Below are 17500 nucleotides of genomic sequence, written 5' to 3'. Positions count from 1 at the left end.
CACTGACTCACTCAATCACTCACCGACTCACTCACTCAATCACTCACTCACTGAATCACTGAATCACTCACCGACTCACTCACTCACTCAATCACTCACCGACTCAATCACTCACTCACCGACTCAATCACTCACCGACTCAATCACTCACTGACTCACTCAATCACTCACCGACTCAATCACTCACCGACTCACTCAATCACTCACCGACCCAATCACTCACTCACCGACCCAATCACTCACTCACACACCGAATCAACCACTCACCGACTCACTCAATCACTCACCGACTCAATCACTCACTGACTCACTCAATCACTCACCGACTCACTCAATCACTCACCGACTGAATCACTCACTGACTCACTCACTGACTCACTCAATCACTCACCGACTCAATCACTCACCGACTCAATCACTCACTGACTCACTCAATCACTCACCGACTCACTCACCGACTCAACCGACTCAATCACTCACTGACTCACTCAATCACTCACCGACTCAATCACTCACCGACTCAATCACTCACACACACCGACTCAACCACTCACCGACTCACTCAATCACTCACCGACTGAATCACTCACTGACTCACTCAATCACTCACCGACTCAATCACTCACCGACTCAACCGACTCAATCACTCACTGACTCACTCAATCACTCACCGACTCAATCACTCACCGACTCAACCGACTCAATCACTCACTGACTCACTCAATCACTCACCGACTCAATCACTCACGACTCAACCGACTCAATCACTCACTGACTCACTCAATCACTCACTGACTCACTCACTCACTCAATCACTCACCGACTCAACCGACTCAATCACTCACCGACTCAACCGACTCAATCACTCACCGACTCAACCGACTCAATCACTCACTGACTCACTCAATCCCTCACCGACTCACTCACTCACTCAATCACTCACTCACTCACACACCGACTCAACCGACTCAATCACTCACCGACTCAACCGACTCAATCACTCACTGACTCACTCAATCCCTCACCGACTCACTCACTCACTCAATCACTCACTCACTCACTCACACACCGACTCAACCGACTCAATCACTCACCGACTCAACCGACTCAATCACTCACTGACTCACTCAATCCCTCACCGACTCACTCACTCACTCAATCACTCACTCAATCACTCACTGACTCACTCAATCCCTCACCGACTCACTCACTCACTCACTCACTCACTCAATCACTCACCGACTCAACCGACTCAATCACTCACTGACTCACTCAATCCCTCACCGACTCACTCACTCACTCACTCACTCAATCCCTCACCGACTCACTCACTCACTCAATCACTCACCGACTGCACAGACGTATCTTCAAATGGAACCATTTATGGCATCTTTTTATTAATGAAGGCCAGTATCACTGATATTAATATAGCTAATGATGTCTCGATGAAAATTCTTTCCCCCACAATTTTAGGGTTATAAAATAGTCCGCAATGCATAAATTATAAATTAAATTAGATTAATCCTTATTAAAGCTACAAGCGTTCTTTAGTCAAAGAGTAGTTAGTAGTTTTCTCTGTTCCCTCTGTTCTTTGGTTAACTTTACTGACAGACAGAATTAGCGGCTACTGTCACTTTAAGATCTACAGCTGGTGACTGGATCTCACGTGTCTCAGTCTCTCACTACTCTTTACTTCCATTTAAGATTTTATTTAACTCATTTAAGGTTAATAACGATTGATTCTTGTGAGGATACTCGACAAAACGGACATTTTGGCATAAATGTGTGTGTTGTTGTTCGTTCAAGCGCGAAAGAGAATTCGATACTGGTTCGCGACTTTTTGTGCCTCGTGTGTGTGTGTGTGTGTGTGAGGAGGAGATTTACTGAAGTGCGTTCTCGTTTGTCTTGTCGGACATTAATGGTTTAAAGCATTTGGTGGACAAACTAATAAATAATAAGAGCGTGATCATAACCCTAGCTAAAGAATGACAAAGAATGGATGCAGCGTTAATTGTGTTAAATATTTTAAAACATTAAAGCTGGACAAAAAAAAAGAAGAAATCGCATACGTTAACGTTGACAGCACTAACTTTACTTGTCATACATTGCTGACAGAAAATGAAGCGGTTTAAAGTGGACTCGTTTTCATGGTCGGCCTACACATAATGTGTTTTTTTAGTAAGCTACACAGAATGTTCTACATTAAATATTGAACTAACAGTCTGAAGTTACCTAGCAGCAGTGTAAGTTAATGTTAGCCCAGTCAACATAAGGCTAACATCAAAAGGTGTAGACAGAAAATATGATTATGCTGACCTGAGCTAATTTACGAAATCAACCAACTCACATCTCCTTTCTTTCTTTCCATCCATGATGACATTAAAGTCAGGTCTGATGTTGTTTCTGGAGTTCCGCGCTCCATGCTTTCACCGACGACGCTAACGTGAGGGATGGGCCTCAATCACACTGCTGCCAGGACCCGCCCTGCTCTGCTTCTGACGTTAGTTAGAGCTGCGCTCCTCTCATATGATTGGTAGGTGAAATCACTTGACTCGAAAATATTAAACCGCATTCAAGTTCCCAGTTTCAAATGTAGCCGTGCGGAATGCGCGCTCATAATGGAAGCGGCACACTCGTTTTTCCAAGCGCGTCCGCGCCGAAAGTGCCTCCGACTGTAATTTGCAGCCCGATTAATACATTTTGCCTGCGCCGGAGGCCGGACCTGCCCTCAAGCCGGAATACTTTAAGCCGTGTCACTCACTCACACACACCTGTTTGGGACACTGGTTCTGGCAGGAGGTCAGCAGCTGTTTGCTCTGTTTATCAGCAGTCGTGAACTTCCTACAAAACATCCACACAATCATCATTGCACACATTAAATAAGCAATATTATTGAGAAGTAACTCCCACTGACAGACACGTGTGTGTGTGTATCGTCATGACTGAGGCGTGTCACTCACACACACTCGATGTACAGGTTAGAGATCCTGCAGTGGCAGCGCTGGCGCACCATTAGCACACAGGGCGGGCAGTTGCCATGGTGACAGGGCAGGGCACAGGGGTGGGGGCAGCCCGAGGGGCGGGGCTTAGAACACCCCTCCTCACACTGCACACACTCCGGACCGGCCTACACACACACACACACACACACGATGAAACCAGCTCATCCTGATGACAGAACCCGTGGCATCAGGGTCAGAGAGTCATGTGACCTACCTTAGCGTTATCTGACTCTGAGGTCACATGATGGCACTCTAAACTGCAGGTGTGGTTCCCGCATGCTAGACTCCGCCCACATGGCCGACCACAGGAGAACGGCCCTCGAGCGTGACACGGGACCGGACTCACCTGCAACACACACACACACACACACACACACACACACACACACACACACACACACACACACACGATTCCAGACCTCCTGCAGATGTTAATCATTCGTAACCAAACGATCAAAGTCTTGCGTCATGATACAAGTCATTTAATGTGTGTGTGAGAGTGTGTGTGTGTGTGTGTGTGTGTGTGTGTGTGTGTGTGTGTGAGTGAGTGTGTGCTTGTTTGTGTTTTTGTATGTGTGCGTGTGTGTGTGTGTATGTGTGAGAGTTGTGTGTGTGTGTGTGTGTGTGATTGAGTGTGGGCTTGTGTGTGTGTGTTATTGAGTGTGGGCTTGTGTGTGTGTGTGATTGAGTGTGGGCTTGTGTGTGTGTTGTATGTGTGTGCGTTTTTGTATGTACGTGTGTGCATGTGTGTGTGAGTGAGTTGTGTGTGTGTGTGTGAGTTGTGTGTGTGATTGAGTGTGGGCTTGTGTGTGTGTTGTATGTGTGTGCGTTTTTGTATGTGCGTGTGTGCATGTGTGTGTGAGTGAGTTGTGTGTGTGTGTGAGTTGTGTGTGTGATTGAGTGTGGGATTTTGTGTGTTGTTGTATGTGTGTGCGTTTTTGTATGCGTGTGTTTTTGTATGTCTGTGTGTGTGTGTGTGTGTGTGTGTGTACCTCATGTTTTCCCAGACAGGCTCTGTAGAGAAACACAAAACACAAGATGTTTTCATTTACACTCCTGATCCAGCAGCAGGACACACAATGACATCATCTAATTTAGTTGGACTAACTTAAAAGACACACTCAAACACACACACATATAATTACTGTAAATCACCATTTTAAAGAATGTTTGAATTACACACATAAATACACACACTCTTTGGCTGCGATGGACCAGAGTGTGTTAGCCATATGTGCTCAAATCCCTACAACACACACATGCTTTCCCAGCATTCCTACAAACACACCGCAGTGAAGCCTGCAGTGAGTGAGTGAGTGTGTGTGTGTGTGTGTGTGTGTGTGTGTGTGTGTGTGTGTGTGTGTTCCTCACGTCGGTATGGGCACCAGGCAGGGCGGACACGGAAGAGCCTTTTGCACAAACGCAGGAGTCGAGGGCTTCTCCCACGGACCCGCCAGCAGAGCCTGAAACACACACACACACACACACACACACACACACACACACACACACACACACACACCAGATTCAGCCGTGAGATTCGACCATTCTAGACTGAAACTGAGGTTTCACAACAAAAACTGAAATACAAGTAGACAGAATTCTTAAACTCTTTCCCTGCCAGTGGTTTTTTATTAATTTGAAATGAACACTCGGCAAACGCGGGTAACAATCAGCAGTGGCGGGAAACGCAGTCAATCACGAGCCAATGTGGCGATTAACTTATAATGTTTACTCACTTTGCTGGGAAGTTCGTGTGAGACAAACCAGTGCAGATTTAGCACAAATACTCGTGAGTCATGATATATTAAACACAGCGTATTACACAGAATCTGCTCATATCTGCTCACTTGAACACACTCGTCACTACACACCAATAGCGGCGCGCTTGTTCATTAATATTGAAGCAATAGCGGAGATTAAAAAGCGTTTGGTGAACAGAAAACACACAGTTATGATCCAGCATCCGACATGTTTCTGATGTTCTGTGTCCTGTACTGATCTGTGCAACTAAACACATGTTTGGGGAAGAGGAAGAGGAAGAGGGAGAGGAAGAGGAAGAGGGAGAGGAAGAGGGAGAGGAAGAGGGAGAGGAAGAGGAAGAGGAAGAGGAAGAAGGAGAGGGAGAGGAAGAGGAAGAGGGAGAGGAAGAGGGAGAGGAAGAGGGAGAGGAAGAGGGAGAGGAAGAGGAAGAGGGAGAGGAAGAGGGAGAGGAAGAGGGAGAGGGAGAGGAAGAGGAAGAGGAAGAGGAAGAGGAAGAGGAAGAGGAAGAGGGAGAGGAAGAGGGAGAGGAAGAGGAAGAGGGAGAGGGAGAGGAAGAGGAAGAGGAAGAGGGAGAGGAAGAGGGAGAGGGAGAGGAAGAGGGAGAGGAAGAGGAAGAGGAAGAGGGAGAGGAAGAGGGAGAGGAAGAGGAAGAGGGAGAGGGAGAGGAAGAGGAAGAGGAAGAGGAAGAGGGAGAGGAAGAGGAGATGCTGGAGGACAGGATTTAGTTTGAATAAGAAATGAATGTATGAAATCAAAATGTTATAATATATATAAGCTGTGACGTAGTTAATCTGGTTCATTTCTTATCTTTTTCGGCTAGTAGAAGTTCTGAATGGCCGGTAACTTAAAAATCTAGTTAATTTCAAACCCTGATTATTAAGTAACGCATAGAGTATGAGAATTGAAAAACGGGTATCTTGCCCAACCTATTCTGGCCCTGAAGCGCTAAACCCCTTCAGGTGTGTGTGTGTGTGTGTGTGTGTGTGTGCGTGTGTGTGTGCGTGTGTGATCTCAGAATAAACCCCTTCAGGTGTGTGTGTGTGTGTGTGTCTGTGTGTGTGTGTGTGTGTGTGTGTGTGTGTGTGTGTGTGTGTGTGTGTGATCTCAGAATAAACCCCTTCAGCCTGATGAAGACCTGATCCTGATCACCCTGTCGGGTTTATTCTGAGATAACAATCGGCTGTGTGTACATCATCGCTTGTGTAGCGCAGCAGAGTGTGTGAACTGAACACCGGCTGTCTCACCCATCCTATCCTAGTGGCCAGCGCTTCAGGCAGTGTTGTGTGAGAGGAGTGTGTGTTCGCTGAAGCTCGTACCCGGTCCGCAGCTTTGACCAGCACCTGGTCGTGGCACGGGGTCGGGCACAGGTGGGCACAGCCGGGTCTCGGGCGCCGGCACGCCAGCGCACAGGGAGGACACGGGCCGGCGTGGCAGCGGTGCTCCTGCAGGGACCCGTGATGGCACAGCGCAGGCTTCCTACACAACAGCAGCAGCACAGACGGGCGCAACCATGTATCACAACTGAAGAAATGTGTTGTATTGTGGATAGTTCACCCAAAATAAAAATTACTGTGAGAGAAAAAATTCAAGTTTTTAAAGTTTTAGTGTCAGTACTACATTACACTACTATATATAATGTTGAATATAATGTATAATATTGCAATGGGGGAATATTTGTGGGGGCCAAATATCTTATTACCAGTAAAAAGTGGCCGACATTATTTTAAATATATCTAGTCAGTGACAGAGATCAAGCATATTTTCAGCTTCAGAATCATGGATATTGTTATTCTGGTGTCTCTATTGTCCTGTGCTTTGGGTTTCAGCACCAAGTCCATCCTATTCTTTTACACACACAATATAATATCAAATTTAGCATTTTAATCAACTTAACCTTTTATCATTTGTCTTGGTGTATCGCAATAATATGGTATCGTGAGTTCAGTATCGATTCGTGACACGAGGGTATTGTTACACAGCTAGCAACTAATAAAGCCTTCATATGATTATCCAACAGAACAGAAGTCAGTAGGACGTGTGTGTGTGTGTGTGTGTGTACCTGCACAGCTCCTTACAGCGAGGAGGTTTCGTGCTTCTCTCTCGTCCACACGGCACAGAGATCACCGTAGAGCCGCAGTCACACCGGACCTCAACCATCTCAGGGCACGGGTAACAGCTGCCTGAGACACACACACACACACACACACACACACACTGGCTACGTTCACATGCAACCAAATCATCCGTTAGTCATGGAATGACGTAGAAATAGCGCAATGATGTTGAAATAGCGCAATGACGTAGAAATAGCGCAATGATGTAGAAATAACGTAATGATGTAGAAATAGCGTAATGCCGTAGAAATAGCATAATGACGTAGAAATAACGTAATGACGTAGAAATAGCGTAATGACGTAGAAATAGCGTAATGACGTAGAAACAGCGCAATGACGTAGAAAACGCGTAATGACGTAGAAACAGCGAAATGACGTAGAAATAGCGCAATGACGTAGAAATAGCGTAATGACGTAGAAACAGCGTAATGACGTAGAAATAGCGTAATGACGTAGAAACAGCGCAATGACGTAGAAATAGCGTAATGACGTAGAAACAGCGCAATGACGTAGAAATAGCGCAATGACGTAGAAATAGCGTAATGACGTAGAAACAGCGTAATGACGTAGAAATAGCGTAATGACGTAGAAATAGCGCAATGACGTAGAAATAGCGCAATGAAGTAGAAATAGCGTAATGAGTTAGAAATAGCGCAATGGCATAGAAATAGCGCAATGACGTAGAAATAATAGCGCAATGACGTAGAAATAGCGCAAATGACAAAGACAGCGCAATGACGTAGAAATAGCGTAATTACGTAGAAATAGCATAATGACGTAGAAATAGCGCAATGACGTAGAAATAGCGCAATGACGTAGAAATAGCGTAATGACGTAGAAATAGCGTAATGACGTAGAAATAGCGCAATGACATGCGGACGAGCTGTTCTCCTGTTGAATAAACAGTCGTATAAATGAGTTTCCCGTCATCCTATAATCCTCCGTTCTCTGTGTGTGTGAAGTGGAGCAGGACGACGGCCACCAATGCTGGCTTCAGACTCTCTGTATATTCGTGCAGTGAGCGCATGTCAAAAAATATATTCCGATTTGAAGCGTGTGACATATAAACACACACATCACCCCGATCACATGTTCAGCGTTCACGTAAACACTGCGCTCAGATTCATCAATTCATCAGTTGGAATGAATGAATTCAGTCCGATTGAAACAAAAGTTGTGCATGTAAACGCAGCCAGTGATTAATTTCTCAAATCTTTCCAGCTCTTCTCATTATTTGCATTGATCAGACGGGATCTGTGTGTTCATGCAGTGGAGGCGCAACTTTTGTTTAGTGAAGACATGATGTGGCTTTACTAAGAAACGCTTGATGAATTCAGGCCGGCCTCGAAACACTATTCCAGCAGTCGCACACACTCTCGCTGCCTGACATTTGGAGATCAAACCCGCAGGCCGAGATAACAGGCGTCTGCCGGATAACATTGTTGTTTCAGACACACATTTGCATTTGGCACATAGCAGGTGAACGAGAGCGAGGCATCAGTGAAGAATCCATGGGTGTGAGATAACCTCTATACTCCATTACCTTTCCCACAATCACACACTTCTGTTCTGAGGAAAGGTCAGTTTATGTAGATGAACTGGACTCTGATAACCAGCAGACAGGAAGCGCTTCTGCTCAAAAACAAGAGCCAATCAAACAATCGGTCAAGTTTCCGTTGCTCTCACACCAGACTGACAGAAAACTCTCCCGATCGCCTCGGACACGGGAAACGCTTCTACGGGGAGACGCTCCTATGGGGAGACGCTCCTATGGGGAGACGCTCCTAATACGGGGAGACGCTCCTATGGGGAGACGCTCCTATGGGGAGACGCTCCTATGGGGAGACGCTCCTACGGGGAGACGCTCCTATGGGGAGACGCTCCTATGGGGAGACGCTCCTAATACGGGGAGACGCTCCTAATACGGGGAGACGCTCCTATGGGGAGACGCTCCTATGGGGAGACGCTCCTAATACGGGGAGACGCTCCTATGGGGAGACGCTCCTATGGGGAGACGCTCCTATGGGGAGACGCTCCTAATACGGGGAGACGCTCCTATGGGGAGACGCTCCTAATACGGGGAGACGCTCCTAATACGGGGAGACGCTCCTATGGGGAGACGCTCCTAATACGGGGAGACGCTCCTAATACGGGGAGACGCTCCTAATACGGGGAGACGCTCCTAATACGGGGAGACGCTCCTAATACGGGGAGACGCTTCTAATACGGGGAGACGCTCCTATGGGGAGACGCTCCTACGGAGAGACGCTCATACGGGGAGACGATCCTACGGGGAGACGCTCATACGGGGAGACGCTCATACGGGGAGACGCTCATACGGGGAGACGCTCATACGGGGAGACGATCCTACGGGGAGACGCTCATACGGGGAGACGCTCATACGGGGAGACGCTCATACGGGGAGACGATCCTACGGGGAGACGCTCCTATGGCGAGACGCTCATACGGGGAGACGCTCATACGGGGAGACGATCCTACGGGGAGACGCTCATACGGCGAGACGCTCCTACGGGGAGACGCTCATACGGGGAGACGCTCATACGGCGAGACGCTCCTACGGGGAGACGCTCATACGGGGAGACGCTCATACGGGGAGACGCTCCTACGGGAAACGCTCCTACGGGGAGACGCTCATACGGGGAGACGCTCATACGGCGAGACGCTCCTACGGGGAGACGCTCATACGGCGAGACGCTCCTACGGGGAGACGCTCATACGGGGAGACGCTCATACGGGGAGACGCTCATACGGGGAGACGCTCCTACGGGAAGACGCTCCTACGGGGAGACGCTCATACGGCGAGACGCTCCTACGGGGAGACGCTCATACGGGGAGACGCTCATACGGGGAGACGATCCTACGGGAAACGCTCATACGGGGAGACGATCCTACGGGGAGACGCTCATACGGCGAGACGCTCCTACGGGGAGACGCTCATACGGGGAGACGCTCATACGGGGAGACGCTCATACGGGGAGACGCTCCTACGGGAAGACGCTCCTACGGGGAGACGCTCATACGGCGAGACGCTCCTACGGGGAGACGCTCATACGGGGAGACGCTCATACGGGGAGACGATCCTACGGGAAACGCTCCTACGGGGAGACGCTCATACGGGGAGACGATCCTACGGGAAACGCTCCTACGGGGAGACGCTCATACGGCGAGACGCTCATACGGCGAGACGCTCCTACGGGGAGACGCTCCTACGGCGAGACGCTCCTACGGGGAGACGCTCATACGGGGAGACGCTCATACGGGGAGACGCTCATACGGGGAGACGCTCCTACGGGAAGACGCTCCTACGGGGAGACGCTCCTACTGGGAGACGCTCCTACGGGGAGACGCTCATACGGGGAGAAGCTCATACGGGGAGACGCTCCTACGGGGAGACGCTCCTACGGCGAGACGCTCCTACGGGGAGACGCTCATACGGGGAGACGCTCATACGGGGAGACGCTCCTACGGGGAGACGCTCATACGGGGAGACGCTCCTACGGGGAGACGCTCATACGGGGAGACGCTCCTACTGGGAGACGCTCCTACGGGGAGACGCTCATACGGGGAGAAGCTCATACGGGGAAACGCCCCTAGCTCCAACGGGAAAGACACCCTAAATCTCCACGTTAGCTCCTTGAGTGGGCGAGAACTGTACGAACAGGGTGAAAATAATACATGAAAATAATACAACAAGTTTGTTTCTAAAAAAAAATTGCGTCATCGTCCACCTGAAGTAAGGCAGATCAATAATATAGTTGAATATTAAATGTCCCCAACTAAGCAGCCAAAAGCCAAGGCAACAGTGCCAAGTGTGTGTAAAGGTCTGTGTGTGTTCATGAGTGTGTGTGTAAGTGTTCACCTTGGTGGCACACAGACGGGCATCTGTGGTTCCTGCAGCCCAGCATTCGCCCGCAGCTCATGTCACACGCCGGGCAGTTCCCCGGACAACACTGGACACACACACACACGCGCTATCAGCGACACAGAGGTGTGTGAGGCACAAGTGGCACTCATGTGTGTCAAAGCGATCTGAGTGGAATGTGTGTGTGAGTGTTACACAAACCTTTCTCTTGCACTGGTGTCGGCTGCAGGTCCGAGTCTTGTTGCACTTGGACTCACAGAGATATTCTTTATGACAGGGCAAGAGTTTGGTGTAGCGGCCACAGCGACACGTCTTCTCCACCTCCTGCGTGCACACACACACACACACAGGTTAATGCCCCTGTAATCAGTAGCACTGAGCTCTGATTCTGGGAAACTGCTGTTAAATTCCCATCAGTGTGAATGGAAACCGGGGCTGGAATGCCAGAAATTCCATCCCGTTATCAGAGTCTATTAACATTACCGGGACCAACCCTGGAACACTTTATTGTTTCGACAGAGAGGAGGTGGAGAAGGTGTTAATACACCTAATAATAGCAGAAGGCTTTGTCTTTTTTTATTGTCTGTTTACAAGACAATAACACACAATTGAAAGCCGTATCTTCCTAATGAGCTCATTTGCGTTAGCGGTCAGTGATCGAGCAACACCGTTGCAGCCTTCACTCTCTCGGTTACTCTGTAATGCACTGGGTTCCCACGCCTCGGTTAACTTCACATTCAAGGACCTTTCCAGGATTCTGCAGGTCCAATACCCTCAAATTCAAGCACTTAATGTGGGGACACACTTCAAGTGAGAGCGAGGTCACATCGCGTCAGATACAAGATACATCGTTACAGTTTTCATACGTCAAACACAGCTATGCAAAAAAGCTTCTTTTTTTGCATTTATTTTTGGCCATATGACAGAGATCTGATATTCTATTTGTCGTATTTCTGTTTTGCATAACCCTGAAGAATATTCGGTACATCCTAAACTGTATTCTAAAATGATCTGATATTAACTTTTGAAAACTTATGAAACCATGAACGTTGAGGTGCCATCGTAGTAGTTTCGCGCGCGCGTGAACGTCATGGCAACGTACAACACAAAGCACCTCATGCGGGAAACAGTTAACGTAACGTGTACATCCGTGTAACTAACGCAAATCAAGCAAGCTAGTGCGCATAGGCCACGATGTGCTGGCGGAATAACACATTAGCGGAGCGGAGGGAATATGGGATTTTTTCCAGAAAACTTCTAAGCAAATAAATTCAAGCACTTTCAAGAACCTGTATCTGTGAGTGTTTATTAAACTTCTGTATCTGTGAGTGTTTATTAAACTTCTGTTTATTATACAGAAGTTTATTAAACTTCTGTATCTGTGAGTGTTTATTAAACTTCTGTATCTGTGAGTGTTTATTAAACTTCTGTATCTGTGAGTGTTTATTAAACTTCTGTATCTGTGAGCGTTTATTAAACTTCTGTATCTGTGAGTGTTTATTAAACTTCTGTATCTGTGAGTGTTTATTAAACTTCTGTATCTGTGAGTGTTTATTAAACTTCTGTATCTGTGAGTGTTTATTAAACTTCTGTATCTGTGAGTGTTTATTAAACTTCTGTATCTGTGAGTGTTTATTAAACTTCTGTATCTGTGAGTGTTTATTAAACTTCTGTATCTGTGAGTGTTTATTAAACTTCTGTATCTGTGAGTGTTTATTAAACTTCTGTATCTGTGAGTGTTTATTAAACTTCTGTATCTGTGAGTGTTTATTAAACTTCTGTATCTGTGAGTGTTTATTAAACTTCTGTATCTGTGCGTGTTTATTAAACTTCTGCATCTGTGAGTGTTTATTAAACTTCTGCATCTGTGCGCGTTTATTAAACTTCTGTATCTGTGAGTGTTTATTAAACTTCTGTATCTGTGAGTGTTTATTAAACTTCTGTATCTGTGCGTGTTTATTAAACTTCTGTATCTGTGAGTGTTTATTAAACTTCTGTATCTGTGAGTGTTTATTAAACTTCTGCATCTGTGAGTGTTTATTAAACTTCTGTATCTGTGAGTGTTTATTAAACTTCTGTATCTGTGCGTGTTTATTAAACTTCTGTATCTGTGAGTGTTTATTAAACTTCTGTATCTGTGAGTGTTTATTAAACTTCTGCATCTGTGAGTGTTTATTAAACTTCTGTATCTGTGAGTGTTTATTAAACTTCTGCATCTGTGAGTGTTTATTAAACTTCTGACAGATGCAGAAGTATTGTATCTGTGAGTGTTTATTAAACTTCTGTATCTGTGAGTTATTATCTGTGAGTGTTTATTAAACTTCTGTATCTGTGAGTGTTTATTAAACTTCTGTATCTGTGAGTGTTTATTAAACTTCTGTATCTGTGAGTGTTTATTAAACTTCTGTATCTGTGAGTGTTTATTAAACTTCTGTATCTGTGAGTGTTTATTAAACTTCTGTATCTGTGAGTGTTTATTAAACTTCTGCATCTGTGAGTGTTTATTAAACTTCTGTATCTGTGAGTGTTTATTAAACTTCTGTATCTGTGAGTGTTTATTAAACTTCTGTATCTGTGAGTGTTTATTAAACTTCTGTATCTGTGAGTGTTTATTAAACTTCTGTATCTGTGAGTGTTTATTAAACTTCTGTATCTGTGAGTGTTTATTAAACTTCTGCATCTGTGAGTGTTTATTAAACTTCTGTATCTGTGAGTGTTTATTAAACTTCTGTATCTGTGAGTGTTTATTAAACTTCTGTATCTGTGAGTGTTTATTAAACTTCTGTATCTGTGAGTGTTTATTAAACTTCTGTATCTGTGAGTGTTTATTAAACTTCTGTATCTGTGAGTGTTTATTAAACTTCTGTATCTGTGAGTGTTTATTAAACTTCTGTATCTGTGAGTGTTTATTAAACTTCTGTATCTGTGAGTGTTTATTAAACTTCTGTATCTGTGCGTGTTTATTAAACTTCTGTATCTGTGAGTGTTTATTAAACTTCTGTATCTGTGTGTGTTTATTAAACTTCTGTATCTGTGCGCGTTTATTAAACTTCTGTATCTGTGCGTGTTTATTAAACTTCTGTATCTGTGAGTGTTTATTAAACTTCTGTATCTGTGAGTGTTTATTAAACTTCTGTATCTGTGAGTGTTTATTAAACTTCTGTATCTGTGAGTGTTTATTAAACTTCTGTATCTGTGAGTGTTTATTAAACTTCTGTATCTGTGAGTGTTTATTAAACTTCTGTATCTGTGAGTGTTTATTAAACTTCTGTATCTGTGAGTGTTTATTAAACTTCTGTATCTGTGCGTGTTTATTAAACTTCTGTATCTGTGCGTGTTTATTAAACTTCTGTATCTGTGAGTGTTTATTAAACTTCTGTATCTGTGAGTGTTTATTAAACTTCTGTATCTGTGAGTGTTTATTAAACTTCTGTATCTGTGAGTGTTTATTAAACTTCTGTATCTGTGAGTGTTTATTAAACTTCTGTATCTGTGAGTGTTTATTAAACTTTCCAGGGCCTTGAGTTGTTTTTTCAGATTCACAAACTTGTACCCGTGGGAACCCTGAATGCACTTTGATCACAGCCTTCACGAACGGGTTAAACACTCTGGATAAACGCTTCTGCTAGATGACTAAATGCACGTCCTTATGAGACCATACAGTATTTATGGGATTGAATGAAAGCACAGAACACAGAATGAACGGAATCGCTCAGGCATGTACAGTTATTAATGGGGGTGTAACGATACCTTGTTATATAGAGTAATTGCGATATCAAAATGCGACGATGTGTATCGTTGACGTAAACAAGATTCGCGATACAGTTTTACCCAAGGCTCAGCTTACTGTATTAATAAGATATAATTCACCCACAAATGTAAATTCTGTTATTAATTACTCTCCGTCATGTCCTTTCAAACCTATAAGATCTCCGTTCAACTTCCAAACACAAATGAAGACATTTTTATAAAACCTGGCAGATTTCTGTCCCTCCGTTTAAGGTCCTCTAGAAATAAAAAAAGCTCCAAATAAATCATAAAAATGAGATGTGAGTGAAAGAGTGTGTGTGTGTGTGTGTTGTACCTGTCGGCAGGTCTCACAGGCTGCTCTGTGGCAGCGCATTGAGCATGTGTGTAAACCACAGTCCAGTTTCTTCCCACAGGTGTCTCCACAGGTGGGTACGTCGACCGTACACGGCAACACACTCTCTGAACACACACACACACACAAACTTGTGTTGTTAATACATTAACACATTCAGCTCCATTTTTACATAAAGAAACTAAATAACAGGCTTTTGTGGGGAGCAGGTGCGAGCGGCTGCCGGGTTCAGGCCGCGGGGCGGGGTCTGGGTGAGGGGGATAAGCTTGTAGCGGCCCAGGCCCTCTCTATCGGGTGGGTATAGGCGAGCGGGCTTGTGTTGTTACGTGATGTGCTGTTGTGTGTAATGTGGTCACAATTCTGTGAAATGTTGATGTAATATATTAGTATACAATGTATATGCTGCATGATTGTGTAACTCACACTATGTAGTTTTTATATTTATATTTGGATTATCATTTTGGAAAGGCCTGACCAGGGACTGGGGTTGCAGACTAGCCTATTGGCTAGAAACCTTTTATGCAACACATCTACACATATTGTTATGGCTTTGACTGTGATAATTATGTATGTAATAATGTGCGCTGCATTGTCCCTGACAAATAAACTAATAATAAATTGTAAAAAAAAAGTTTCTGTTCCTGAAAATCTTAAAACACTGTTTATTTAAATCGTATCTTTGTTCAGTTGTGTCTATTTCTTGCGATTGCGATTTCTTCACAGACATTCCTGTCGTTCGTCCACGGCAGCGTCACATGACACAGGTCACAGGTGTGTGTGTGTGTGTGTGTGTGTGAACTTACTGGTCTTGCCGCAGGAACAGGAGCGATTCCCAGCACGAGGACACCCTCCACACACACCGGAGTGACACACACGCTCACAGGTGTGATTCCCACAGGACAGCAGGCGGCCACACACCTGCACACACACGACAGCGGTTACACACACACAAACACACACACACACTAGGGCTGTCACTTTTTATTCGATATTCGAATATGCATTCGAACATGACGTGAAATATCCGTAATCGAACTATAAATAAACTAACCGGTTTTTAAAGTGCCATGTTTAGCGCATTTTTTACAGTCTATGATTAGACCGTTTGTTTTTTATTTTATTGTTTGCCATCTCATCCAGTAGCGGGCACTCTAAACGTATTGTAGCGTAAGCTCATGACCAAATCAAGCGAATAATAGCCAATAGCCACCCTGTTTTGAAAAAGGAAGATATAACGCACAGAACGGCCAGCCTGAGCGGACAATTTCTACCCCAACTCATCTAAAAGTAGTGTCTGGAAATGGACGATTGATGAATCCGAACACGGTGTTTACATGAACGATAGATAAAGTAATGTGCGCGTTATATGTCACAAGATTCAAATCGGAATTGATTTTTTTGACATGCGCACACTGCACGAATATGCCGCTGTTCACGCATAACTATTCTCCTCTATTGGTTCTTTATTTGTTTTAAACAGCAGACTTAATATTTATCCGTCTCTGGTCATGATTTGGAGACGATGAGCATGATTTGCCGTGCTGCTGCTTGATCACGCAGTAAAACCCCGCGCCCAAAACCAGTCGTCTGTGGATGAGAATCTGAAACAAGCACTGGTGGGACGTTGTCCTGCTTCACTTCACAGTGAAATGATAATTTTTTAATAACGGAACACTCATTTATATGACACTTTATTCACCAGGAAGAGCAGCTCGCTCCGTGCGTAACACGTCATTGCACATGCGCAGTCCTTTTAGTTTCGGTTTTCAATTCGATCAAGTGTTTACATGTTCTCTCGATCGGATTACAAAAGGAGTAAACCATCGGATCGATTAAGGTGTTTACATGAAGGTTTTTTAGTCCGATTGAGCCGTCAATCTGATTATAAGGGTCTATGTAAAGATGCGCAAATACCTGTGTGTGCCAGTGCGCGCTCCGAGCGCGTGTTCTCCACCGCGGGGAACATCGTCAATAAAAAGAGAGCCGCACTTGATCCAGATCAAGATGATAAATTGGTGTTTCTAGCAAACAATATTAGGAAATGAATTAGGCTAGGCTATATAGGCCTTACTCCTGCTGCTGTTTAAGTTGTCACGTTATTGTTTGTGCCGTGCTGTTCCGCTTCAGTTTTTTCCCATGTAGCCTAATTTTGTGATTGGCTATGCATAGTGGCACTTCATATAGATTAAGTTGAAAACCTGCTGTTTAAAACATCAAGTCAAAAAAAAAAATTTCAGACAGGCCTGAGTCCTGTTTATGACTGTCAGACTGTTAATAAATGTGTGATCTCCGTTTCGGTGTTTTTTTTTGTTTGTTTTTTGGTGGGGGGGGGGGGGGGGGGGGGCTCGTAGATATTCGAATATAGGGTTAGGGTTAGGGTTGCTAATACATTGCTTGATATTCGATATCCGTTCGAATTTGATTTTTGTCAAAAGTGACAGCCCTAACAAACACACGCACACACACACGCGCACACACGCGCACACACACGCACACACACACACTCGGCACACACGCGCACACACGCGCACACACACACGCACACACACGCGCACACACACACGTACACACACGCACGCACACACACACACGCGCACACACACGCGCACACACACACACACGCGACAGCGGTTGC

At 45.2% G+C, this 17500-nt stretch overlaps 1 protein-coding gene across 1 annotated transcript in view; it reads right to left on the bottom strand.

Moving 5' to 3' along the window:
• nfxl1 (nuclear transcription factor, X-box binding-like 1) overlaps nt 1-17500 on the bottom strand; it is a 33522-nt gene that overhangs the window by 4220 nt on the left and 11802 nt on the right. The window contains exons 8-18 of the mRNA XM_056243812.1: nt 15669-15783; nt 14848-14972; nt 10965-11087; nt 10761-10851; nt 6826-6946; nt 6083-6242; nt 4374-4465; nt 3995-4016; nt 3217-3348; nt 2961-3127; nt 2772-2841 (exon numbers count right to left, since the gene is read on the bottom strand). Coding sequence (XP_056099787.1) covers nt 2772-2841; nt 2961-3127; nt 3217-3348; nt 3995-4016; nt 4374-4465; nt 6083-6242; nt 6826-6946; nt 10761-10851; nt 10965-11087; nt 14848-14972; nt 15669-15783 — 1218 coding nt within the window. The remainder of the gene's footprint in view (nt 1-2771; nt 2842-2960; nt 3128-3216; nt 3349-3994; nt 4017-4373; nt 4466-6082; nt 6243-6825; nt 6947-10760; nt 10852-10964; nt 11088-14847; nt 14973-15668; nt 15784-17500) is intronic.

This window comes from Rhinichthys klamathensis, unplaced genomic scaffold, assembly GCF_029890125.1.
Source record: "Rhinichthys klamathensis goyatoka isolate OS25496 unplaced genomic scaffold, OSU_Roscu_1.1 h1tg000848l_1, whole genome shotgun sequence".
NCBI classification, from domain to species: Eukaryota; Metazoa; Chordata; class Actinopteri; order Cypriniformes; family Leuciscidae; genus Rhinichthys; species Rhinichthys klamathensis.
Note: the sequence above shows the minus strand (reverse complement) of the source record. Positions and strands in the feature narration are given on the sequence as shown.